The 25,466-nt window shown below is 39.4% G+C and overlaps 2 protein-coding genes and 1 long non-coding RNA gene across 3 annotated transcripts in view; 2 read left to right on the forward strand and 1 right to left on the reverse strand.

The window, feature by feature from the left end:
• Nucleotides 1-9,354, forward strand: part of LOC119727617 (von Willebrand factor A domain-containing protein 3B-like) — a 31,811-nt gene extending 22,457 nt beyond the window's left edge. Inside the window, exons 25-31 of the mRNA XM_038199576.1 lie at nucleotides 900-1,144; nucleotides 2,483-2,631; nucleotides 3,801-4,049; nucleotides 5,615-5,736; nucleotides 6,164-6,422; nucleotides 6,933-7,167; nucleotides 7,478-9,354. Coding sequence (XP_038055504.1) covers nucleotides 900-1,144; nucleotides 2,483-2,631; nucleotides 3,801-4,049; nucleotides 5,615-5,736; nucleotides 6,164-6,422; nucleotides 6,933-7,167; nucleotides 7,478-7,745 — 1,527 coding nt within the window. The 3' untranslated portion in view covers nucleotides 7,746-9,354. The remainder of the gene's footprint in view (nucleotides 1-899; nucleotides 1,145-2,482; nucleotides 2,632-3,800; nucleotides 4,050-5,614; nucleotides 5,737-6,163; nucleotides 6,423-6,932; nucleotides 7,168-7,477) is intronic.
• Nucleotides 9,355-14,907: 5,553 nt separating this feature from the next.
• On the reverse strand, nucleotides 14,908-25,191 carry LOC119727620. The gene is made up of 4 exons (XR_005270990.1): nucleotides 25,087-25,191; nucleotides 24,355-24,508; nucleotides 18,296-18,416; nucleotides 14,908-15,022 (listed from the first exon to the last, which is right to left on the reverse strand). It is a non-coding gene; the product is annotated as an uncharacterized LOC119727620 (long non-coding RNA).
• The window catches only part of LOC119727618 (guanylate cyclase soluble subunit alpha-2-like), a 41,158-nt gene continuing 37,018 nt past the window's right edge, over nucleotides 21,327-25,466 (forward strand). The window contains exon 1 of the mRNA XM_038199577.1: nucleotides 21,327-22,833. Within this exon, the coding sequence (XP_038055505.1) occupies nucleotides 22,552-22,833 (282 nt within the window). The 5' untranslated portion in view covers nucleotides 21,327-22,551. The remainder of the gene's footprint in view (nucleotides 22,834-25,466) is intronic.

Below are 25,466 nucleotides of genomic sequence, written 5' to 3' on the forward strand. Positions count from 1 at the left end.
AGAAATAAAGAGCAAAATAACAAGAAATCATTAAGAGGGACACCTGAAACTGTGCTTGAGATAATTCAGGACCAGCTCTTCCTCGATGGATTCCTGCCAGACAGAGATTCGCCAATCATAAACACAAATACCAGTATCGGATGTGTTCCCACGTCGCCGCTGCCTGGTGTAAAACCAAACAGAATTGCAGCAAGCGTTAACATTCAAGCCAGGAATCAGTTTTCAGGCATCTTGTATCCCTAGGGAGGCCAAGCAGTGTGGATTACCCCTAGCATCAGATGGCCACTTCAATTGCTCAGTGTTTTCTTAGTAACACGTTACAGGCTTTTGAAGATGACAAAAAAGCCTGAATTGTCTAGGAGAGCTTGACAAATATGTGTAGAGAGAGAACGCTCTCAGCGTCGATCCAATTATAGCCTGTTATGTCAACATTACTTTAAAAATTTAGACATATTTTCAGAAAGATTCTCAGGCCTGCCACCACTGTTTTTTCTTGGTAAATATAGCAGAAAAGTATTGAAATTGTACCATTTCTGTATCACATCATACTCCATATTTGGGGTGTTTTTTTTGGGGGGGGGGATTTTAAACATGTGTCTTACAGTCATCACGTGTCCAAGTCTGACAACACCAGGCAAAAATCTGTCAAATAAAAAAATTAGAAAATCTTTTTAAAACTCTTAACTCTTTTGATTACAAAGTCTAGGCTCTTTTGATTACAGTTTGAGACTTTGTCAATTTCTAGGTTTTTTTGCATTTGAGAAAAGTCCTGCTTAGGTTCAAAATGTTAGGCCCTTTAATTTTGTTGATTTCTACAAAGTTAGTTTGCAGTTTTCTCAGATGCAGCCCCAACTATTGAGTCGAACAGCAATTATCAAATATTGTCGTGTTATTGACAGGGATTGCAAGAGGAACTGAAGGAGAGTTTCAAGCAGCAGAAACTGTTAGACGAACACCAGAATCAATTGCTGCAGAAACATGACGACCTGCTGCACAAACACTCAGAGCTACAGCGGGAATATGACGCTACAGCAAGGCAACACCAGAAACTGCAGAAACGTCACTCTAAACTGAAGGGCAAACACAGTCTACTGAAAGAGGAGCATGGTGTGCTGGAGAGTACGCACAGGGAACTAGACGACAGGTCAGGTCATCATGTTTGAAACTTAGTCTGGTTCAAGGGATATTGAGAGCACAATTGGCCCAATTGTTACAGATTAAAATTGATTCTGTGAAACAATGACTGTGACTTATTTATGCAGAGAGTTTGACAGTGTTAGATCTTATAACTGATGCAGTCACACAATATTTGCCTTTTCTCCACAGAGAGCTAAATAAAAAAAAGCTGTCTAACTTCATTCTTAACTTAAGGAACTGACGCAGGAAAACAAATTAAGGAAACTAATATTTTGATTCTAATGCAATAAAATATTGAACCAGTATATTAAAAATATCGAATTCAACCAGACAATTCAAATAACAAAATTATTTGAGGAAAAAACAGTCCTGTTCCAGACCCGTCCTAACCACTAGCTACACGTCATACGTTACAGACACTCAAACTCCCCCTCCTCTTAACACCTTCCACTCCACATAAAATAATCATGACCCAAACAGATACTACACAGCTACCCCTTGGTCCTTCCCAAGTTAGGTCAATTAACTCTCAATGATGAGCAGTAAAGACCTGATAATGTGTTAATCGTCACATGCAGTCGTGTCTGCCCTGCAAACCAGACGATACAGAGCAGTGAGGGCCTAAGTGTAAGTCTCGGAGGACATCCTGGACTAAACTAGGCCATCGTTGCTTCATGAATCATGAATGATCTCTCCAGGGTCTGAGGTGTTGGGAGGAATAAGGGAAAGATGGGAAGGGCATGTCAAAGACCTTTTTTTTAAATTACATCTAGAGCTGTCAAATAGTTCGGGCTGACATGCATGAGATTTTTCAGACTTTTGTCTGAAATCAGACTTTTTGAATCTGAGATAAAGACATTATTAGTGTAGAAAGAAAAGCATCTTTCAGACCTTTCATCCAATTTTCAGACTTTTTATTAGAATGACAGTCTCACCACTGGGATGATAATATGAAGAAATTGTGTGACTTATTATTTAGTTTAAATATTTGTTCCATAATAAATCATACTTGAGCATTTAATGATTTGTTGATTCGGTGTTCACTTTTACTCAATGTAAGGCAAAATTGCTGAAATGTGCTAGTATGCTGCATGCTTTATCCAATGCTATGCTCTCGGCTTCAAGAGAATTCTGTTTAACTCATCTTTTAAATTTCTTCCTTATTAACCCCTAATCTCATTGTGCATTTGCTTCATCATTAAAAAAAACCCAGACAATACACTTATCAACAATTTTTTGAGCGTATATTTTATTGTGATCCTGCAGTTTTAATGCTTGAATTGATTGAGCCTTTGCCTCACATTGTCAAAGATTGTACTATTTTTTTTCACATTTTCTGATACAGGTTGCATGACATGTCAAATAAGCATGGATCACTGGAGAACGACTACACATCTCTGAAGGAGAAACAGGATGATCTGGAAAAAGAACTCCAAGAAAAGTTGAAGATGCAAGAAGAATGGGAAGAAGAAAGGTCAAGACTTCAGACAGGAGGTGAGAGTTCAGTGCACACATTTGTGTAATTTCTTTTAATTTACAGCATGGATTTTTTTTATTTGTACATTCTAGGCCTTTTTGGAAAACAGCTTTGACAAAGGTTGCATTTCAGAAAATATAAAAGCAGAAATTCCTCAAGTACCCAAAATATAGAAACATTTTTATTATTTTTTTTTTGTACATTCCTGGCCTGTTTGTGAAATACTTGTTTGATAAATACAGCTTTTCAGATGTTATAAAAGAATTCATTACAAATGAAAAGAAATTCCATATGTACCCCCCAAATAAGAGATGTTTTTTCATAACATGGATTTGTATTTGGACATTCCTGGTTTGTTTGTATAATAGTCCTTTGATAAATGCTACATTCCAGACATTTAAATGAATGTAGTAGGAACTATGTATGGGACTGACATGATGGATAGACCGTAATAACTCTGTGATGACTGAAGTGTAATCAGCGGAAAGATCACAGGAATAAGACAGAAATGCCCTGAGTACGCCCCAGCAGACTGTAAACTCATAGTGCAAGAGATTTGCAGGAGATTGATCGCTAAACTATGCCACGGTTTCTATTTGTTCCGTAGCAATTTATCTTGTTTCACTTCCTGACAGTCTATGGGTTTTTAAAGACATACTTAAAGACAGTATGTTTTTTGCATCGATCTTAATATTCATGCATGGTCTGCAAGCCGTGACTTGTTAAATGACTTAAACAGTCATCAATTTGATATACTAAGAACATCAGGCAAAGTGAGAAAGTAGGAATTTGTTCACAAGATGAGTCATTTGTCATCCGTGCACGGAAAATTATTTCCACAGTATATGAGAAAAACTTCCTTGAATATGTTGAACTTTTAGTGTGCACACATGGTGCTTGAAATGCATGCACCATGTGTGCATGCCGTAAATTGCCTTCATGAAACTCCAGCCTAGTTTATTTTCATATTATGTCACGACATTGTTCTTCTTAAGACTGGAAATTGTATTGAATCAGGTAGACATTAAAGTGGAAAATATTAGAAAAGTGTTTTGAACAGTCTTTTTTTCCTATGGTTTTGCACCGATGTAACTAATATTAAGTCGATCCTAAACTAGGTTGTAATGTTTAAATAACGAGTTTCAATTATTCAAATAGGAATATATGATATCTGTGTATTTCACAGGCCAGGAGGGGGATATAGCTCAAGATGGGGAAGACATTGAGGATGAAAATAATGACAACACCAAGGAGGAGGAAGAGCATGAGAAAGACAAGGTTGTAGATGAGGCTATGGATGAGGAGGCAGATGTTGCCACGGCGATTGCAGCAGTCAACGGTGATGATGGAGTAGATGAAGCCGACTACAAGAGACAGATTGACATCCGAGATGAAGTCTTGGCGCAGTCTCCTGAAGATGGCTGGTTCTACCGTGGTAAGTCTCTCATACTTTGATTTTAAACCAAAATTTACAATTATACTCTAGTAAGACTATCTTCCCATTTAATGTCAAAATGTATGAAAAGTTTATCAAAGCAGCATCATTCTTCGAATTTTAAGCCTGTATTGGATTTGCCCAAATAATTTCAACAGAACGCAAGAGTTAACATAGATTTGTTTCTCATGAATGTTTAATCTGAATAAGTGCAATAGAAAAAGTAAATTAAGGTAAACAATACATTTTGTTTCAATAAATAATCTATTGAGTGCTTTATTAAAGACAATTAACAAAGAGGATAAGTAGAAATTTGCAAATTACAAGAAAAACTGAACTATAAACAAACAAACCAAAACACAAACAAGCGTCATTTTACAGCTCCTCTTTAACCAGCGTCCCTTGATCGTGTACAGTACATGAACGTTAGAAATCGGTCACTCACCCTCCTGAGCGATTTGTCCCCAGAATACATAAAGTTTCTGTATCTCTGTGTTCCATGCACATACAACTCACTCTAGCCCCGATGTAATATATTCCCCCTTCATCATTTATTTTTCACCCGTACGGCTCCTGTCTTATTTATAAGGACAATTTTGACACTTGCAAAGGTGGAGCAAAAAGGTGTCGTTGTTCCGTTGGTCACAAACATGCCCAAGTCAATGACCGCTATACCTCCGAGCAGTCCCAGTCTTATTGAAATACCTCAGAGGCGTTTTAGTTCCCCCCAAAAAATGAAAACAACTTAAGTTGTTATTGATGAGGTATTATTCCCCTACCTAAACGAAAATCATTCAAGCATTAGTATATATCGCCCAGTTGGTTCTGTTCACAGCTAAGTTGTGAAATGGAAGCGCATGCCAATTTGAAACTGACGTGACGTCGTCAGGTTCTTGGGTTCTGCTATTAATAGTCGTTCCTTTGCAGGGCAATTATTCATCCCAGTATTTTATTTATTCAAGCCAACAAATCAGTCTCATTAACTATTGATGGTTCTGCTACTCGTTTGTCGCTCGTGTCATTAATAGGCTGCTGCTGTCATGATGTATTCCATGTTCAATGTCTCAATTTGAAAGCAATAATTAATGGTTTTCTTTATGAAAGAAAAGCGAGTATGAACCATGAAAGTCCCTTTATGAAATTATGTTACTTAATACTTGATGGATTGTTCTGTAAATTAATTCTTAAATGTATCTGTTTATAAATTAAACTACCAATAAGAAGGGAGAAAAGACAAAGTTTCATTATATTCCAGCAATTCTTTTTAGTTGGCAAATGTTTGCCAATTAACAGAAACTCAAAAAAATTTAATTAAAAAAAAAAAATTGTAAAAATACAGTTGTGGAATAGCATAACTATAACGTTTGGACCGTTTAAAATACAGTGTATAATTACCGTTTTTTTTATATGAAAACACAATTAAATGTGTGATAAAACATTTTTTATCTGATTGGTGAATCTAAACTTTTATTTGAGCCGTTATAAAGATATTTTGCATTTTGTTTAAGGGTCAATCCAAATATTTGTATGTCATTTGTTTTTTTCTATTTCCTTTTTGTCATTAGGAACTGTGAATTCTAAGAGTGAAGACTCTGAGTTTTACGTTGAAGACAGCAACGGTACCATCCAGAAGGTGTCTACAAAGTACATCTTGACAGACAAGGAGGATGGAAATCGGATGATACAGGTAAGACACTAGATACATCATAATATTAGCCCTAGGCTATCTTTATTGCCTTCCTTTCCTTCTAATGCCATCGACTCCAAAACACTGGACTGTTTTGCCACAAATTTTCAAAAAAAAATTATGGTGGATTTTGACCATTCGCTCTCTTAAGTATTCAAAAAAGTTTTTCAAAAATTTTAAAAATAAAAATAAAAAAGAATACATTTATGAAATAAAGCAAACCAACCCCAAAAGTTTTGTTGAATTAAGGCATTTCTTGCATGGAAGGAGATGTAAATTGTTTTGTTTGTATTGGCACACTGTAAATTGTAAACAAAAACTTGATGAATCAGAAAACCTAAGATTAAAAGGAACATCTTCTTTTCATAAATCTATTTATTAGCATATTTGATTTGATTTGATTTGATTTCTTGTTGTCACCTATCAGCAAGGAGACACAGTAATAGCCTTGCATCCTGGCCATCCTTTCCGCTATGGACCAGCCACCGTCATCAAACTCCTCCAAGATCTCTGGTGTCAGGTGGAGTTCTACGATGAGGAGATTGCTGACGTACCCAGGGAGGAGATGTACTACGTGACCCCAGAGTGTCATGATGAGGTCAAGGAAGCTATCTTGGTTGGAGAGGATCGGTGGGTGGGGCATCCTGCTGTTGCTAGGAGAGATGAGGATGGAGTCTACTACTTAGGTGAGTTGGGGTGTAACCTCGTAGCAAAAGAGAGAGTGGTAAATTCATGATGAAACTAGTCACAAAACATTATTTCTTTTACTCAAGAATAAGGAACACATTAATTAAGGATCATTAAAAATAGTTTTAATCAAAACAAATATTTTACTGCCTTCAAAAACATTTTGTGATCTTGAAAATAAGTTTTGTGCTCAATAAAAAAAATATTTACTATATTTCAAGCACATGAAAAAAATTGTTTTCAGTTCATGAAATGATGTTGACTTCTTGAAGGAAGGAATTGAAAAACTTGGTTTTGGTTGAGATTAATTCCTGAATGTCCATTTAGGGCTCTGTAGGCCAATACGAATGATTGAAGAGTAAATTGCAATCAAGTATTGCAATATTCAATTGGGAATTCTGAGGATTGATTCAAACTAGAGTAACTCTTGAAATAGCCAAAAATTCTATGCTTTATTTGACATTGAGAATTAAACAGATGGTTTTGATTTTCTTGACTTGTTCACACAGCCACCGTCACAGAACGCATCAACCGAGGGCGCTATTTTGTTGTGGAATGGCCAGACGACGCCACAAGTCAGCAACATTGCAAGCACATCTTTGGTGCCTTCTCACGTCGTCAGCGGTTTGCTCTGGGTGACTATGTCTTAGCCATGGCCAGTGCTGTCAAGATGACGTATCTGCCCAGTAAAATCACCGCTACTGATGGCGATAAGTTGGTGGTGGAATTCTGTGACGGAACGAGGTGAGAAAAAAATCACAAAATTCTAAGCTGTTAGTGATTTTTTAATGAGTAGTAAAAATGTTTGCATTATTAATCAAGAGGTTCCCATCTCGCTGGCTAGAAGTACATGAAATTGGACATAGAAATTGACTGGAGAGTGGTTTGAACCAACTACTACAAGTTTGTGAAGTTAAACAGAATGTTTAGAGTGTCTATTAGTCCTTTTCTATGTAGCAGTTTTTTGAATTGACATTGGAGATATTTTGGCAAAAATTATTCTGCTTATTCACAATTGACATACTGAATTTCACCTTTCTTTTTCTCTCTGCAGTTCCAATGACGTTGACGCAATCCAGTGTTTCTGGCTGTCGGAAGGCTACTATGAAAATAGTCGAATCTTCCACATGCGACAAAATGTTGAGGTGCCAGCCATCCAACCTGCACCTCTACAACCAACGCCACCAAGGTCACGACCTGCATCAGCTTCTAGCATCAGCTCAAGGTCAAGCTTAGGGTCAAGGTTCAAAAGGTCGGGCTCACCAACATCTAGCACGTCTAGTCGAAGCAAGTCGGTTGTATCGGCAGCTGACGAGTGGTAGATGCAGTAATTATTGTATTTATTTGAAAGCAATGGTTAGGAGCTTGATATGCATGACAGGTTAATATCAGATTTACCATCAGTTCCATTTTTTTTGTCAAATTCCTTAAAAACTCCTCTGCTCTTTCTCAGAAAGTCCACGATTTGTATTTCATATTCAATTTCAGGGTATTGACCGTGTATTCAGGGTGACTGATGAAATATTTCAATTTATTGCGTTATTTTAAACATAAACAATTGGGAAATTATGATAACAAGTAGTGTCGACAATTTATGTGTAACCAGAAGCCAAATACATGTAATCACACTGTTGAAATATTCAAACTCACTTAAATGCATGAAAACAAAAGTTCTGGACTCTTTTTTTAATCAAAATGATAGTCCCTAAATACTGTAAAACACCTTTGCAATTTCCAAGCGTCTTCTCTTACCACATAATATATTTATTTTGCAGAATATTTCCTTCATGTCACAGTAATAATGATTCACATTAATTGATAACTAATATTTTATGTCAGATGCATTTGCATGTAAAGCCAGGAGATGCTAAGCAATATGTTTGTTTTGCAAAAGCGATAAATCTTTTTAACAGTGTTGCAACTTTCTTTAATTGTTTTGTTTTTATGCTTTCAAAGACTATAACGACCTACGTATTCTTGCGGTTTTAAATCATGCAGTGTGCACAAGCTTAGTCTTGTGCAAAAGTGCTTTGAAATTACTGAGTTTCGCATAAATTTCTGTACAATAATTTAAGAAAAAATGGTGAAAGCATGTGTGTGTCTGTAAAAAAGTATTTTGTAAAGATAGACTTGTACTCTGAGTGGTTTAATTGGGAACATCTGTGCATGTTTGATGGCTGATTTAGATTGATTTAGATTAGATTTAGCTGATGTGATTGATATGTTGTATCGAACCATGGACAGCTTTAGATTCTACGCAATCTGTTTTTGCCGCATTTGGACGGTTACAAACTTGTACACTTATTCAGGGCATGTTTCGAAATTAATGTAAAATGAGGTCGTGGTTGTGGATGTGGTTGGTAACTAAACTGTTTACCACATGTGCCTATAATGTTCCATAGACTGCACATGCATTATCCGTCGTTATTTGACACGAACATGAAACCATTCCGAGGAAACAGAGTAAAACAATGTATAAGTGTTGAAAGTTATTGCATGATAGAAAGCGAAACCTTGGCAATCCTAATAAGAAAACCACTGAGTATGGAGTAATTACGGATGAAATTAAGGTCATTTCAAAGCATTAAATGTCAGTGTATGTGATATTGATGACAGATAAAGCATGGAAAGCCTTGAAATTGGGACACACATTTGCTTTTGGTAACTGGAAGTGTTTGATTTTTGAAATTCAAACTATTTCAAAGAGAGGACTGTACGTAGACGAATGTAAGTGAAGTGTAGATAAATGTTGAGGAAGGTATAAATAATGTAAAAAATGTCTGAGACTTTGCTGTGTAAAGTAGGAAATATAATGCAATAACTGGATAAGTATTAATCCAAGGTGCCTTAATTATTTTCAAATATCCACGTGTGTCAGTTTCTTGTTCAAACTTTAAACTGTGGACTGTAATAAAAATGAGAGAAAACACATTTTTTGCTGATTGTCACAATCTGGTTTATTTTTGTGTAAGTTGTATCAACAACTCTAAAAAGTGGCATGTATATATCCTTGTCGACAAGGGGGGGGGGGGCTTTACTACCTGAATTATTACAAGCAATGGCATTTTGTATAACTAGTGCATATTATTGGCTACAAGTTTTTTGGATGTTCGCCAGGAAAATATGGGGCGCCGGGAGGGATGATCCAATGTCAAATCCATCTGGTCAAAAAAGTGGGTTAAGTATTTTTTTGTGGGGGTGGGGGTGTATTATTTCCCTACCCCTTCCCCAACCCCGGGGTTTATGCCCCAATGCTCTTTAACTTCACCAATTTTGGTTTGATTTTGAGTTTAGTGATACACCAATTGGGGAGTTAAGTTCAATTCTCCTAGCAACAACAAAAATTGTACTCACCACATGGTCGTGCACAATGCGCATGTCCATGGGATACGCCGTATCGGCCGATTTTCTAGCTCCATGCACTGTATATAGGCGTGCACACTGCGCATGATCGGTGGAAACGCCGAAATGGCCGATTTTCTAGCTCGCTATTGCCAATACACGTGTGCACAATCGGCCGTGTACAAAAACAGCCATATACGCGGTTCAAATGGGATTTTTGCTACGGTCCAAAAAGCTGGTCTACGGTTTTTACGTAAGGTTTACGTTTGAGAGCAGGGAACCAGTTACAGTGTGTTTTTTTGGTGCTTGTCGTAGGATCTTTGAGTCAAGTTGCTCGCGAAAAAGGGAGGAAAGATTTTTTTTAGTCGAATAAATTGTAATTAAACAAAATAGAAGAACTACAAGCTGGTGTATAATGTGAAACATGAATTTTCTGATAACTTTGAACACTAATTGGAGTCAGTTTATGGAGACTAAATAATGGATTTGTAGAAATTATAAGTTTTATGGGGAATTTACAATTGACTCGTTTTCCGAACGATAAGTTGAGCACATTTTGGAGTACTGAGTTAAAAATTCGGTCTGGTTATTCTGTTTGTGATATATAACACAAGGCTGTTGATTGTTGTGAGAATTTGTAAAACAATAAAGATATTGTACCCCAAACAATTTTATGCAATTACAGTCGCCCCTAGAGGTACGCGCGTTTCGTTATATCAGTATCTCTAGGGGCGATCTTATGGCAATTACGGTCGCCCCTAGAGGTAAGCGCGTTTAGATAATCATCTTTACCTCTACGGGCGACCGTTATAGATCGCCCCTAGAGGTACATACCTCTACGGGCGACCGTTATAGATCGCCCCTAGAGGTACATATGACCACAGATACCTCTAGGGGCGATCAATAAAGGTCCCTGTGGAGGTATGTACCTCTAGGGGCGAGCAATAACGGTCGCCTCTAGCGGTACGCGCGTTTCTATCTCCATTCTGTACCTCTGGGGGCGATCTTATTGTATTTATGGTCGCCCCCAGAGGTACGCGCGTTTCTATCTCCATTCTGTACCTCTGGGGGCGATCTTATTGTATTTATGGTCGCCCCTAGAGATACGGGCGTTTCTATCTCCATTCTGTACCTCTAGGGGCGATCTTATTGTATTGATGGTCGCCTCTAGCGGTACGCGCGTTTCTATCTCCATTCTGTACCTCTGGAGGCGATCTTATTGTATTTATGGTCGCCCCTAGAGGTACGGGCGTTTCTATCTCCATTCTTTACCTCTGGGGGCGATCTTATTGTATCAGTATGGTCGCCTCTAGCGGTACGCGCGTTTGTATCTCCATTCTGTATCTCTGGAGGCGATCTTATTGTATTTATGGTCGCCTCTAGCGGTACGCGCGTTTCTATCTCCATTCTGTACCTCTGGGGGCGATCTAATTGTATTTATGGTCGCCTCTAGCGAGCGGTACGCGCGCTTCTATCGCCATTCTGTACCTCTGGGGCCGATCTCATTGTATTTATGGTCGCCCCTAGCGGTACGTGCGTTTCTATCGCCATTCTGTACCTCTGGGGGCGATCTTATTGTATTGATGAATACAAAAAAAATGATTTTTTTTTTTTGGGGGGGGGGGGCCAAATTTTGTTTAAAAATGTAGGGCTAACCCCTTGCATTTTTTTTCAATTTTGGCCAAAAAATGAAATTCCTTGAAACTTGCAGGAAAGATGCCCAAGGTAACCCTGAACACATTTCAATTCGATTTGGGAACAGATGTGCCTTTGAAAAGAAATTGTGGCAGAAAATGTAGGGTAAAAACAGTAAACAATTATTTCTTACTATTTCCTCCCCCCAAAAGGACGCTTTTGTCTAAATCTACTAAAATTCGGGCGTTTCAATATTGATTGGTGCTCCACTCGTTTCTAGAGAAATTTCTGCGTTGTTTGGAGAAAAATCAATTTTTAGACAAATTTTGTTAAAAATGTAAGGCTTACCCCTTGCATTATTTTTCAATTTTGGCCAAAAAAATGACCAATTCGATTCGGGAACAGATGTGCCTTTGAAAAGAACTTGTGGCCAAAAATTTAGGGTAAAAACAGTCAACAATTATTTCTTACTTATTTCATCCCCAAAAGGATGATTTTTGTCTAAATCTGCCATAATTCGGGCGTTTGAATATTGATTGGAGCTCCACTCGTCTCTAGAGGAATCGTCATCAGTACCTTTAGGAGCGATCTATTTATGGTCGCCCCTAGAGGTACGCGCGTTTCTTGGTCGCCCCTAGAGGTTCGCGCGTTTCTATCGCCATCAGTATCTCTAGGGGCGAGTTAAAAGCGTTTCTGAATAAGATGACTGTTTTAAAGGCATTTCAGACAAATGCTATTCGGGGAAGTTTTTGATGAGAGGAACTACCCGACACAACGTAAAAAAAAAAAAAATCAACCATTTTGTTTGTTGTTGCAAGGAGTTAGCCTTACATTTTTATGTTTTTTTTTAAGTGATTCATATTTAATGTTAAATTTTTCAAGCACATATATTTTTCAAATTTAGATATTAATTTTTTTTCAAATTTAGATAAGTAGATATTCACATTCCGTGAATAATTAAATAAGGATCAATAACAATCGCACAGAAACTATATGTAACAAGAAAACAATAGTACATGTGTATTTATTATAACGATATTTATCTTTTGATAACTTCGTAAATTCTGTAACTATTTTGTAAATTCTGTAAAATTTATTTCAATGATGCCATTCTGGTATAAACGTGTTTTAAGTACATAAGGAGTACAATAATATGAAGTTTGATATGTACACGGTGATTATTAAATAATAAAGTAGCAAATTCAACGACTTAAGCAAAACGCTTTTGCGCCCTAAAGCTCCTGTCACACTTTCGCGTATCCTAATTCCTTATGAGTTCCTTATCAAAAATTGTCAATACGCAGCCGTACGCTCAAAACGTCGAAATTTTTTGAATACTTTGACTTATGTGCGACGCACATCTAGCGTACAAGTAACGAATTCAGCGCATCCATTGCGTTAAGATGCGTATGAGTTGCGTATGCAGTGCACAACATTATTTTTCGGGCTGCGAATAGGTCAGTATGCAGTGCGCATTCTGAGCGTATTCCGGACTGCACCCGACTTATGCCGACCGCATGCCTGACGCAATACGTCGGCATTCGCTATGAGTTCGTTCAGCGTGCGTTGTATCTGCGCTGCAAGTACGCTATGTATACGTCCAATATAGGCGGCTCATATGCTGACGGGGTGCGTGCCGGGAGGTCAGCGTATTACTGCGTATGAAAAGGCTTATCCCCCACGAACATATAGCGCACTCGTACCGTGCTCGACCGATGCGGGACCGATGCGCTGCGTATTTATAACTTATGACTTGCGTAACAGCGTACGCAGCGTAGTTTTGTGCATGCCCAAAACTATCCGGCGTACTGGGCCGTACCATGCGTATGCCTGCGTACATAAAACTTACACAAAACGATAGAGATGCATATGAGGTGCGTATAGTGCGTACGACTGCGTATGAAAAACATGTCAATGCGCAACTCATAAGGAATTAGGATACGCATAAGTGTGACAGGGCCGACAGACAAACATACAACCAAGGCACCGCCACATGGACATAAGACAAACAAAACACAACGTGAGACAGATAAGACAAGTGTGAGACAAGCCCTAATTACTAGTTCACAAACACATATTCATTTATGAATATGATAAGAGGAACTGACTTTTTTTAAAAGTTTTTCACAAAGACAAAAAGTGAGGGTAAGGATTTGCAAGATTCATCTAAACTATTCCAGTGTGAGATGCCTCGATAAACAACACAATTTTTAGACATTGACGTTCTGTTAAATTGGACGAACAAATATCCCCTAGCTATCGCTACATGTAAATGTATGAATGTTAGGGCCCTGTCACACTTCTGCGTATCCTAATTCTTTATGAGTTGCGCATTGACATTTTTTTCATACGCAATCGTACGCACAATACGCACCTCAAAGGCATCTCTATCGTTTTGTGTAGGTTTTATGTACGCAGATATACGCATGGTACGGCCCAGTACGCAGGATGATTTTGGGCATGCACAAAACTACGCTGCGTACGCTGTTGCGCAGGTCATAAGTTATAAATACGCAGCGCATCGGTCCCGCACATTGATCTCCATATACACAGTATGGAGATCAATGGTCCCGCATCGGTCGAGTGTGTTACGAGTACGCTATGTGTTCGTGACGCACCCCGTCAGCATATGAGCCGCCTGTATTGGACGTATACATAGCGTACTTGCAGCGGAGGAAATGCGGCGGGAATACGCTCGGCATGCGCACTGCATACTGACCTATTCGCAGCCCGAAAAATAATGTTGTGCACTGCATACGGAACTCATACGCATCTCATACGCAATGGATGCGCTGAATTCGTTACTTGTACGCTAGATGTGCGTCGCACATAAGTCAAAGTGATCAAAACATTTCGACGTTAATTGAGCGTACGGCTGCGTATTAAACATTTTTGATAAGGTACTCATAAGGCATTAGGAAACGCAAAGGTGTGACAGGGGCTTTAGGTAATGCAGAATTAAAACAGGGAGGAAGTAATTTATGCATACATTTATACATGAATTTTCCCAGATTAAGGTTGTATAAGTCATTACACTGTAATATATTTTATTTAGCAAATAATGGAGCAGAATAGTAACGGTAGCCAGTTTTCGAAATTACACGAACCGCTCGTTTATGTAAAGTGAGTAATTTGTTAGATTTAGAGGACAAACTGCTCCAAGTCAAGATTGAGTACTTTAAATATGTTAAAACGAATGAATTATACAATGTTAATAACATCTTACTCAGGAGGCCGGTAATATTCTAAACGATTCATTATACAAGTATTCTTGGATATTTTGTCTCCATTGCAGGCCTTGATGATACAAACAAACACTCACATTTGTTCATCAATAAAAACATTAAAATACATGAGTACATGCAAATATATGCACATTCACTCTATAATGATAGCATGTCTTACACGTTACCTGCGATAAAAGGTTTCAAAAAACGACAAAATAAAAATTATAATACTACGAGATTAAAAAGAAAAATAACAGCGTTACTGTTGAAACCCCTCAGCCGGAGTCAAGTTATCATCTGGAAACCATTTATGAGGATGTTTTTATTTAAAAAAAATGGGGGCCTAGGCACCGACTCATCGCGGCCCCCGGTAGTGGCCCGGCTGGGTTCTACTTCTGTGTAAATAAAAAAGGGATTAAAAGAGAAATGATATTCTGTATTAGGGAAAATACAAACACAAAAACACTTGGGATTCTGACGGGTAAGAAAGTAGCTAAGCAGTTCTGATTTGGATGATATTCAGATCCTGGCAACAAAAACTGAACACTCGACCATTTCGGATGACTAAACTGAGTTAAAAGAAAAACTGTCCGTGATATTTTCGATTGCCAGCAAGAAAAGCGTGTTTTTGTTTTATTTTTCAAGTGCTGTCTCCCTAGCGAACCAAAAAAAATATTCAGTTTTTTTATTGAGTCAGCGGACGAAAAGAAATCCGCCTAAGTTTAGTGTGAGAATAATTTATTTATAACTTTCCAGTTATTTATGGTAAGGCAGATTGTTTTGTAAGCTACAGAGTCGCATGCGTAGAATGGATTAAAAGCATTTCGTTACAAAAAAACTTCCAAGTTGTTCAATAATAGCTTTATTTTTTCTAATCAGATACTATAAAATTCACGCACGAAAAATGAATACTCTAGACGATTTTAAGGGTTTTATAAACGTTCGGCTATACTCATCCATTAAGATCATCCTTTGCACTACGGACATGTCGCCCATTTATTGGAGGAAAGTTTGGAAGATTAGCCAAAAAAAGAATCTTGTGGCCATCACGTAGGGCTATGTCCGGTGAATGTTCAAAGCATTTAGCATCGCATGTGCGTATCAGAGCTCCATCACATTTTGTTAAAAATATGTTTTATTTAATTTTTATTTATTTTTTGTTTAGATCATGACGATCATGTTTCTTTACAGATCTCAATGATCTGCAGCCCAACCAAGCGTGTCCTATGTGTAACCCAAGTCGAATGTAATTAATTGAAGTTGTGCGTCATAGGGCCAGCGCGCGTGCACGCATTCCTTGGTATCTTAAGACATTGGCGAAGATAAGGTATGGCTAAGATTAAATTATAGGACAGATGTGGGACTCCTTGCTGTGTAAAACGAAAAGAGCACAGCGATGGTATAATTATATCACTCACGCGCCTTCTACAAATCATCCGTGCGATCCAACCGTAGGCCCTTCCCTCCTTCTCATGCACCTACCCGATTCCGGTGTTTCGACGGGTAACACTTAGTTTTAGAAGTTTCGAACCATCATATTGCTTTTCAATGGCTTAGCAACCGGAAGGGATGGGGTTGGGGGCTAAACCCAGCTCACCAATAGGCAGGTGGATATACGAAAAAGAAAAGGACCGGAAAAGTAATAGAGTAATTTGAAATCAGAAAATCGGAAAGGGTCCGAAAACATGGCTGCGCTAATTACACATACCTAGAGCGCCCACTAGCGTCAAATGATGTTCCTCGCCACGCTTTTCGATTTTTCAATGGCTAGCCGGATAAATCCAATTGTTCCCCCTCCAAAATATCTCGTAATACTTCTCTAGAGCTTTATCTTGACGTTCATATCTAACAATTATTTGTTGTCCTTTTTTTCGCTTTACATTGTAGGGCCTGTTCAACCAGTAAAATTGTATAATTGACTGAAATTATGTCTGCATGCCCAATCGATGCAATAGTTCTTGGATGATATTTATATCTTAACCAGCGAATGTCAGTTCTAATGTTCATTAGCAGGATACTCTGCTCCAATAAAGTTAGTCTCTTTCCAGAAGTAAATGATTACTAATTTGGATCAATGCTGGAACGTGTATTTGATATTGAGGGCGTTTAAATTAATAAAGACCCCATAATAAGGGGAGGTAGTAAGCTAATCCCTTTATCAAAATATAAAGATGTATAAAGGCAGACTGTTGATATGATTAGTATTGGTATAGAGTTATTACTTCTTCAAACAACTTTTGTGCAGATGATAGGAATGAACAGGTGATCTGTTACGGGAGACCCGTAGAAAGGTGCAGTCATTAAACAAGAATCCTGCCGTTAAGAGGCTGTCATCGCCCCGTACATATCACGCAGCTGACACCCTGGTGTTGCATCAACGCCGGGGAAATTAGCAACACTGAGACTTGCCGTGCTGGATGCGCGGGGTACGGCCAAATCTTTTAATTGAAACTTCAGCTTCAGATTCATTCACTTTGCAACAGTAATTTATTGCCTAGATTCCTGATGCAAAAGAGATATTTCTCGCGAGAGTCTCAACCCCCCCCCCCCCCTTCTGGTCGAGATGAGGATGGATGTGATTTAGGTGAGGTTGGTGAAAGGATTGTGCGTCTTCGAAGGAAGTGTTACTTGCAAGTGATGATAGTTGTAATTGGAACGTGTTTTCATCAAAGTATTTGAAATCTTCTAGATATAAATTTATTAAAGGGAAAATACAACATTTGCAAACATCAAAAAATAAAACTACCAAATCATTTTGAAATACCTTGCTGGACTGTTAGTGAATGACAGTGTAAAGCATCCTGTAAAATCATGGCACCTGGTATACTGTCATTTTCAAGAAAAGTGGTATTTTTGTATCAATTTCCAACGCTGATCGGCCGATCAGCGTTGGAAAAAAACTGGCTTTTTTTCAAATACTGGCCCCAGTTGACCATCGCACTTGTTTGCAATCGATTACACACCTATGAACGGGTACAAGCCAGCTAGACTGGTTCACTGACCTTACAATTTCCCAATATATGTAAACTGCTCTGTTTCTTCTTAAATGGAGTCAGGGAACCAGACTACAGGAAAATGATTGTTTTTCTTGGTTTTTATAGCATTTTTTAACCCAAAACCTCAAAAAAGTCAATGTAACTATATTTGCTATATATTTCCAACCCTCCAATTCAATCCATTTCTGAAAATTACAGCAAAAGCAAATGATGTTTTGCTTTTCCCATTTGTCTTGCCATAATTTCGAAAATATTTCGTAGACCAGAAGCACTGAAAACTCAACAGACTCTAGTAAAGGTATCGACTAATTCTGGGTCTAATTATTACTTGATTGGCCCCGCTGGCTTTTATTATTTTATATTAAGACCTCTGAACGAAAGGTAAAACAGAGTGGTTGATAGCAAGAAATGTAAATTAACAAATCTAAAGGGCCTAATGTTTCCTTCTTTAATAGCAGAACCTTTCTGAAAGGCAAAAAAAACCCGTTCATTCAAAGTGCTAGAAGTTTTTTTTTTCATTCGATTCTTGGAGTAGCATACCGTCAATTTCAGTAACTGTGTTACAATTTCCTTAATAACGCCCGACTGAACAATTTTAGCACATATCAGCAAACACAAGTGGAGAGAAAATGTATAAAAGTGCACTTTTCTTTAAGATGCCACTTTACTTACCAGGGTTACCTCTCTGGTCGAGGCACTCGGAGCAGTCTCTACTTCAACTACGTACCTGCTCCCGACGACCAAGTCTAAATTGGATTTCCAGCGAGGAGAAACCGGCAGCCCCAGCTAAGATCTGAACAAATTGACAATAAAGATAAAAGGTTTTAGCGAGAGTAAATCGACACGACAAAATAATAATAACACAAGCCGGACGGTGGAAAAGTTGGACAACAGTCGCGGTGATGGAATTAAGGGAGCTTGCCTGGCTGATCGAGTTGTGGTGTTTGCATAGCGGTGTGTGTAATTATTGGCTTGGCTGCATAAAGAGGTTCCCAGGTTTCACTCCTGAGATGGTCAAATGAATCCAAGTAAGAGGATCCAATAAGACATACTACTAAGGTGTGACTTGACATGCTGGGAGTGTATTCAGAGAAAGTCGAAATGGAAGTCCAGTAGGTAGAAGTGTGTGTTGGCTTAGCAGGAAAAAGTTTGTAATTTGAGGGAGCATACCCGTCTCTTCAATGTAATGTTCATGAAATATTCACAAATGTGCAACTTTGGTGGTAAAAGAGAATAGGACGTGTGCACACGTGTGGTGACTGTGTAAACGAGACTTTAAGAGTTCGTGCACGTTATTTACATTGAACGCTTGATACAGCGTCTCAAAACTCAAATAACATGAGTCCACGGGCTGATCGTGAAACTCAAAAACCACAGACAATGCAAGAGTAGAATTGTAAAGGACACTTCACTTGAAGAATACACAGAAACAACCGCCATTATACATAAACTAAAGTATAGATGAAGTCATTCACTTGTAGTGAACAGGCAAAAGTAAAGGATGGCGGCGCCTCAAAAATGTCTTGAGTTGCATCTGGCCCGAAGCACAGATAATGTCAAGTCGCAAATGGAGGAAAACTTGTCTCAAAACTTGTAGGTTGTGCACGGATAGTTTAGCGCGGTGTCTTTCAAGTAGGCAGGGAAGATTGTGTCTTTGCCAGAGGTAGACGACGTGAGTCGTTGATGACCTAGATTATACCGACCTCTCTGCACGCAACCAGCCAGTCTTTCCATCTGTAATATACCAAACACATCTGATACCGCGTGTTGCTCATAGACTATCAGTACTTTTACTTTGGTTTCTCCTTCACCCGACAGTGACTATTATTTTGTATTATTCCAACACCTTGGTGTCTTGCTATTTTGCGATGGCGAAGAATATGTGGCCAACGTCTTTCAAGATATTTTACCTCAGTTTTAAAATAAAAGAAAACTTGAGATAAATAAAACTATCTTGGTTTCATGAAGAAATCTCGATTACTTTTTCCAAACAATGCTTTACCCCTTTGCCCGAGTTCATGCTGCGCACTGAGTGAATTCTGAAAGCCTGTTTTACTCGCACTTACGACCTCCCACTTACTGGTACGGTGCAAGACTTGTCCAAGATGGCTCTTAAAAGCTACATTTGTTTTCTCGTCACGGAAGAATGTTTTTCTTTTCAGTCCCTGGCTTCAGTAACTCGCCCATCCAAAAGTCCTGGAACACACGCAGAGTGCGGTCCCACTGTTGACACAGAAATCACTTCGGCCACTTTGTCTGGCGACTTCGTAAACGCTACTTAGAAACTCGAAATGTGAATCAATTTTTCTACTTTTTAATTTAGAATATATCTTTCACACTGAAGGTATTTCTTCAACGAGCTTGTGAAAGGTTGTCAGCCTGTGTCTGTTACTAGTGTTAGACAGAATAACCTAGACGGGCAACAGGGCCATCAGTCTGTGAAACGTGGTAACATTGCAATGCCAGTCGTCAATGTGACGAGAGGACCATGCACTATGCAACTCATGAAGAGTTCACTTAGATTATTTGCTATGACAGACCGTAACCTGGAGTAAAACTCGTATCGACCTCAAATAATAAAATCAGTGTACCACGAGATTGTCAAGTTGAGTAATTATTGCCCAGCACGCGAAGCCAATAAAATGAGCATCTTGGATGGGGGTCCTTGAGGTTCATAGCCCGGTCAGATACGGTGGATAGGTTTTATGTTGTGCCCTATTCATTGGACTTTATTAGTAGGGTACTGAATCTTGGATATGTAGGAATCTTTGTTTAAGGGTTAAAACAAACACTTGAGGAAAAATATTCATTTGACACAATCAAGCACGTTTAATGTCTCGTGGTAAATGTAGAATGTAAAACAACGACAATTAAATATACACTAATCTGGAGTGGGCCTATGTAGACAGCAATTGAAGTTGTGAAAACGAAGGCGCCAAAAATCCACTCCAAATGAAACTGTAGTTTCTTCAAATACTCGCAATTAATGTACATATATCAAAATAAAAGGGGAAGTCATTCTAACCATCTGCTCGCTACCAAACAAACAGATCCCAAACCTCGAGATGTGCTTGTTAGAAAGAAAACTCATCTCATTAAATTGCCCAAGTGCACCTAATGGCCCCATTCACCAATGCGATATTACATTTTCCAAAATAATGTTCAACTACTGGCCGCTCGTTATGGAAACATGCCACCAAAAATCTATTGTTCCGAAACTGTTATCAATAACTGGACAAAGGGGTAAAGTGTGGTCACTTTGGCTCTTAACCTTACGCACAGCTGCGACTTTTCTTTTCTTTTTAGAACCAAACTTGTATACTTTGGAGCAAGCGGCGAGTTTATTGTCCAAGCATTTTATTGCCCCAGGGAGCCGCACTATAACACTTTAATTTCCAAGTCAAGTTGTTATTAATGGGCACTGTACGGAACGCTTAGAATCACAGTCATTAAAAGCACTCTGTACTCGCTATAGGTCAATATCGTTGGCACGCAAGCGAGACATTATGGCCTGCTGCATCATTCTGCTTTGGTTCATTAGCTTTGAATAATTGAGTTCCCTTAATTTCAACTTGAAGATGTAATTAGTAAAATGCACAATAACGAAAAAAAATAGGGTTTGCAAAAATGATTATGTATGTGCTTGTGTTTGCGTGCAGGCCATATCACAGTTAAATGACAATAATATGTCACCGATGATAGGTATGGCATGACAGTAATGCATTACCGCCTCCCTTGTTGCGCCAATTTCATCTTCGTCACTCTTCCCGCCTATATTCTGAAGCCCGCCCTCTCTGGCATGGGTGACCAGTTTTGTTTATCCGTACAATATGCGTAGTTCGTATGATGCGGCCTTGGGTTGTGATGCAGCTATGTGTCCACAGCGGGATATATGATGATCCTTGCTTCATGTGCGCTACCAAGGAGAAGAAAGAGAAAATTGCCGTGCGCGCTGAATCCCTCTCGGTGTTTGCATCCCGGACACCATGCTGCTGAACGACATGACGGATAGGCCTCAAGATTGCCTGATCTGACGGTGGAAGGACTGAGCCTACTCACGCTCGCATTTCACTCGGACTACCAGCGCATAATTCTGACCCATATACCCGGCAATCTCCCGGTGCTCATGTGTGGACTCGGTCGGTCTTGTACGTGTTTTATGGAACCGTGTGCGTTACGCAGTCGAGCCAGCCCGACAGCTATATTGGATGCCTCAATCGTAAGACCATATTTATTGCTTATTATGATATGTAATACTCCAAGCAATGCACGTGTATGATACCACTAGAGGTATATATAGCATACTGGGTACATTGACTTGGTATAGGAAGGATATGATGTGATGGTTAGTGTACTACCAATCCGCATCAGTAAGACGTTGAGTCTGTGATGATGGCGCGGACAACGTGCTGTACTTATCTTGCCCGCTAGCGGTGTCCTCCCCGTGTATGGATGAATGGCTTGGACTTCAAAGCTAAGTAGAAAACAACGCGTGAACTCACCCTCACAGTACACCATCGTAGGCGAACTAATGAGGCACACTAAGATTGATAGATTAACAGGAACAAAGTTATACGCTTAACTCAAGCACGTAAGGTCTTTACTATAGCCAGCTTTTCTCACTTATGTGCACAGTGCAACATTTTTCAATCACCCCGTTTGTTATTGCTCTGAATGGAAGTGACATTGGCACTCGTGACTCCTACAATTAAATTAAAGATATCCTTTAATCTTATCAAGATTCCGTGAACCGGGTAGAGGCGAGCAACACAAGCCAAAAATCTCCAGATCACATCCAGGAGAGGACGTTGGTAGAACAGCACCAGACTAAAATCAAGGAGGAGGCAAACGGTACAGCCTTTGCTATCTTGGACTCAGGGAAGTCAACATTTGGTTCTCTAAAAGCTTAAGCCTGTAACTCTGCAAAGATGTGTAGCTTCATGGGAGGTAAGGCCAAGTTGCCAGGGAACGAGAGCAAGGCCAAGTTATCAGGGATGGGAAGTAAGGTCAAATGTTCGGGTCTCTTTGAGACGACCCCGGAGGACCAGCTCCCAGAGGGAATGCATCCCAAAACGTCCCTGTCTCCGGACATGTCTTCGGCTTCCTTCATGTCCATGAGTGAGCTGGATGAGAGAGATGAGCCGGTCAGCAGGAGGAAGATGGATCTGAGGAGCTTGAGCGAGGGAGTGGCAGCACTCATCTTCCCATCGGTAAGTATGTCTTATACAAGTCTCATCAATCCAAAAGTACCCCTTGACCCCTTGAAACTAGAAAAGGATTAGACGAGGTTAGGGGTGGAAGTCTTTCACTTGAAATGGAAAGGGGATTTACCGTTTTGAACAACCTGTCAATGATATTGTTGACACTTTTTAAAGAAGGATTGTAAATATAACCGTGTTTATCCATCTATTACATTGATTGATTTTGTATGTCAAAGTGAATAGTGGCTTTGAAGTTGTTGAACAGGAAGGGGTCAATCTCTGCTCGACCCTTGACCTCGGTTTTGGTCACGTTATATTTTGCCATCTCAGGTAGTATAACATCTTTGAAAGACTGCTTTTTCCTCATCTCGCGACAGTTGAACAATACTCGGAGAATATCTGCATAAATTTGTCACTTTATTGTTGAACAAACTGTAGAAGAAAGTTAGAAGCCCTCCCCTCCGCTCTTGCTTCCTGCTATTACAAATACAAGGTCATGCGTGGTACGGTCACACTTTGTAATTAACAACCCTCACAGCGAGAACGGAATTCAGAAATAACTGAAAATAAATTGTTAAGGCGCCCTGGGACTCGGGAAACATGTAATGTCCGTTGTTAATTATGCCACAGTGTTTCGCATCAATTCGACAAAGTAGAACACGCAGTTCTGGTAAAGAGAGATTTTGTAATTTAGTCTGCAAGCACATATCGATGTGGTCGTAACACGTCATCCAACTGATTGTCCAAATTAAACTTCAGCGGACCAGACACGAAACGACCCGGGCTAAATGACTCCATTTCCCCCCTCGTCAAAACGCAATCGTGTGGCCATGATGGCGGCCTCGCGTTGATTATTAAAAATGTCATCTCACGACCGTCACACCAATACGTGCGCGCCTCTAAATGAACGCATATCAGTCGAGCACTTACACACATGCACCTCTGCACTTTTAGCGGGAAATGAAAAATGATGCTAATCAAGGCATCTGGGGATACCCGCCATGACGGAATGTCAGTTTTGAAGGACATGTGGTATCATTTTACAACGGTGACAGAATTTTTTTTTTATAGAAATGGATATGATTTGACAGCGAGCATGAGCGTGAGTAATGATTGAGCGTGGAAGGCTGTATACCGACATTCACCTTATAAAGACATGGGACCTAGTTTTGAGGTATGGCGCGCCTAACCACATCTAATTCCCCGTGTATTCCGAGTATTCGACCCCACACCATCTCCGTGAAAGACGCTAGAATGATCCACACCGTGGGGCGAGACGAGGAGGAAGGCAGCTAGTGACTCTCCGATCGGGTTTCTTAATCAAATGATCAAGGACGGTGAGATTGTAACGCGTGTTGCAACCCCCTAATCAGTTCCCTAGCCATTCATATCACCTAAAATAACCCCAAGAGTCTAGCAAGATGCTTGCTTCCTCCCTGCCTACCCTCCATCCTCTTGTAAATCTGACTGAAAGATGTGGACAGAAACCTCAGGCCTGATGCTGTATTTACTCTGGGAACAGTTCCTTACCCGTAGACGGCCTATATCGATGGATGTGTATATTTGCTTGGCTTTGAAGCGGATCTAGACGGGTATACTCAGGTCTTGGTATGCATCTCAATAGCGGTGGGCTGAAGAGCTTAAACTACAAGGTAGATGGGGTGACTTCCTAGACCTCAATCTCCTGAATATGAACACACACGCAAAGAGAAAATTATGAATTACTATTTTACTGCAAAAGTTACAGTTAGACATTATAATTCCACACGTCAAGAGTTGTGCTAAAGTAATCAAATGTTATCCTCAGGATGAAAAAAAGAAAAGAAAAAGAGCTGCGCACACTAACAAAGGCCGTCTAGTCGCCTCTGAAAGTGTCCCTACGATGCCATAAAATATTAAGCTAACCTGTTACAAATGGTCTAGACATTAAAGAAAAATGCACTTGCATCAGTTATCATGAATAATAAACAGTCAAACATATTAATCAACCTCAAAAATGAAAACAGATAAAGATACTACATATACAGCCTGACATCCGGTTTTTTTTACACCTTGATCCACTACCGTAGTACCACGAACCTTGTGATCAGGTGCAAATGTAAAGGGTGTCATTATATTATCACCTGCCGTGGTTTTTATTAATATCACTGATACCGGTATTTTTACGGTTTCAGAATGGTGTTAGATACGTCATGATTCGGACGATCTTTTTTTTCTCCCGATAATTCCCGACGATAAGCCAGCAATACCGCAAATACTCACAGGTAATGGTATCGTCCCATCGGGCGTGCATGAGCCGTATTTAGAAGCATCTACCGATGATGTCTTTCAAAGCTGTTGGCAACGATCCATTAGATCCTTTCTAGGTCACTCTAAGAAAATGGAAAGAAAGGAAAAAATGTATTAATTCACAACCCGTATTGGGCTTACCCAACTACATGTTCCACAAGAAGTTTTGTGCTTCATTTGGATATGTTGCTGGTCACAAGAACTATAGTTATACATTTGATATGGATCGTACTTAAGTAATTTTGTAACCATTAAACTGGGTCGAAATCTATCTTATGTTTGCTAAAGCACAATTGCCCAGGTCCCCTGTTTTTGTTCGACCCATTTAGTGTAAATGGTCTCAACCGAGTTGA

This window comes from Patiria miniata, unplaced genomic scaffold (assembly GCF_015706575.1).
Source record: "Patiria miniata isolate m_02_andy unplaced genomic scaffold, ASM1570657v1 HiC_scaffold_20, whole genome shotgun sequence".
Lineage (NCBI taxonomy): Eukaryota > Metazoa > Echinodermata > Asteroidea > Valvatida > Asterinidae > Patiria > Patiria miniata.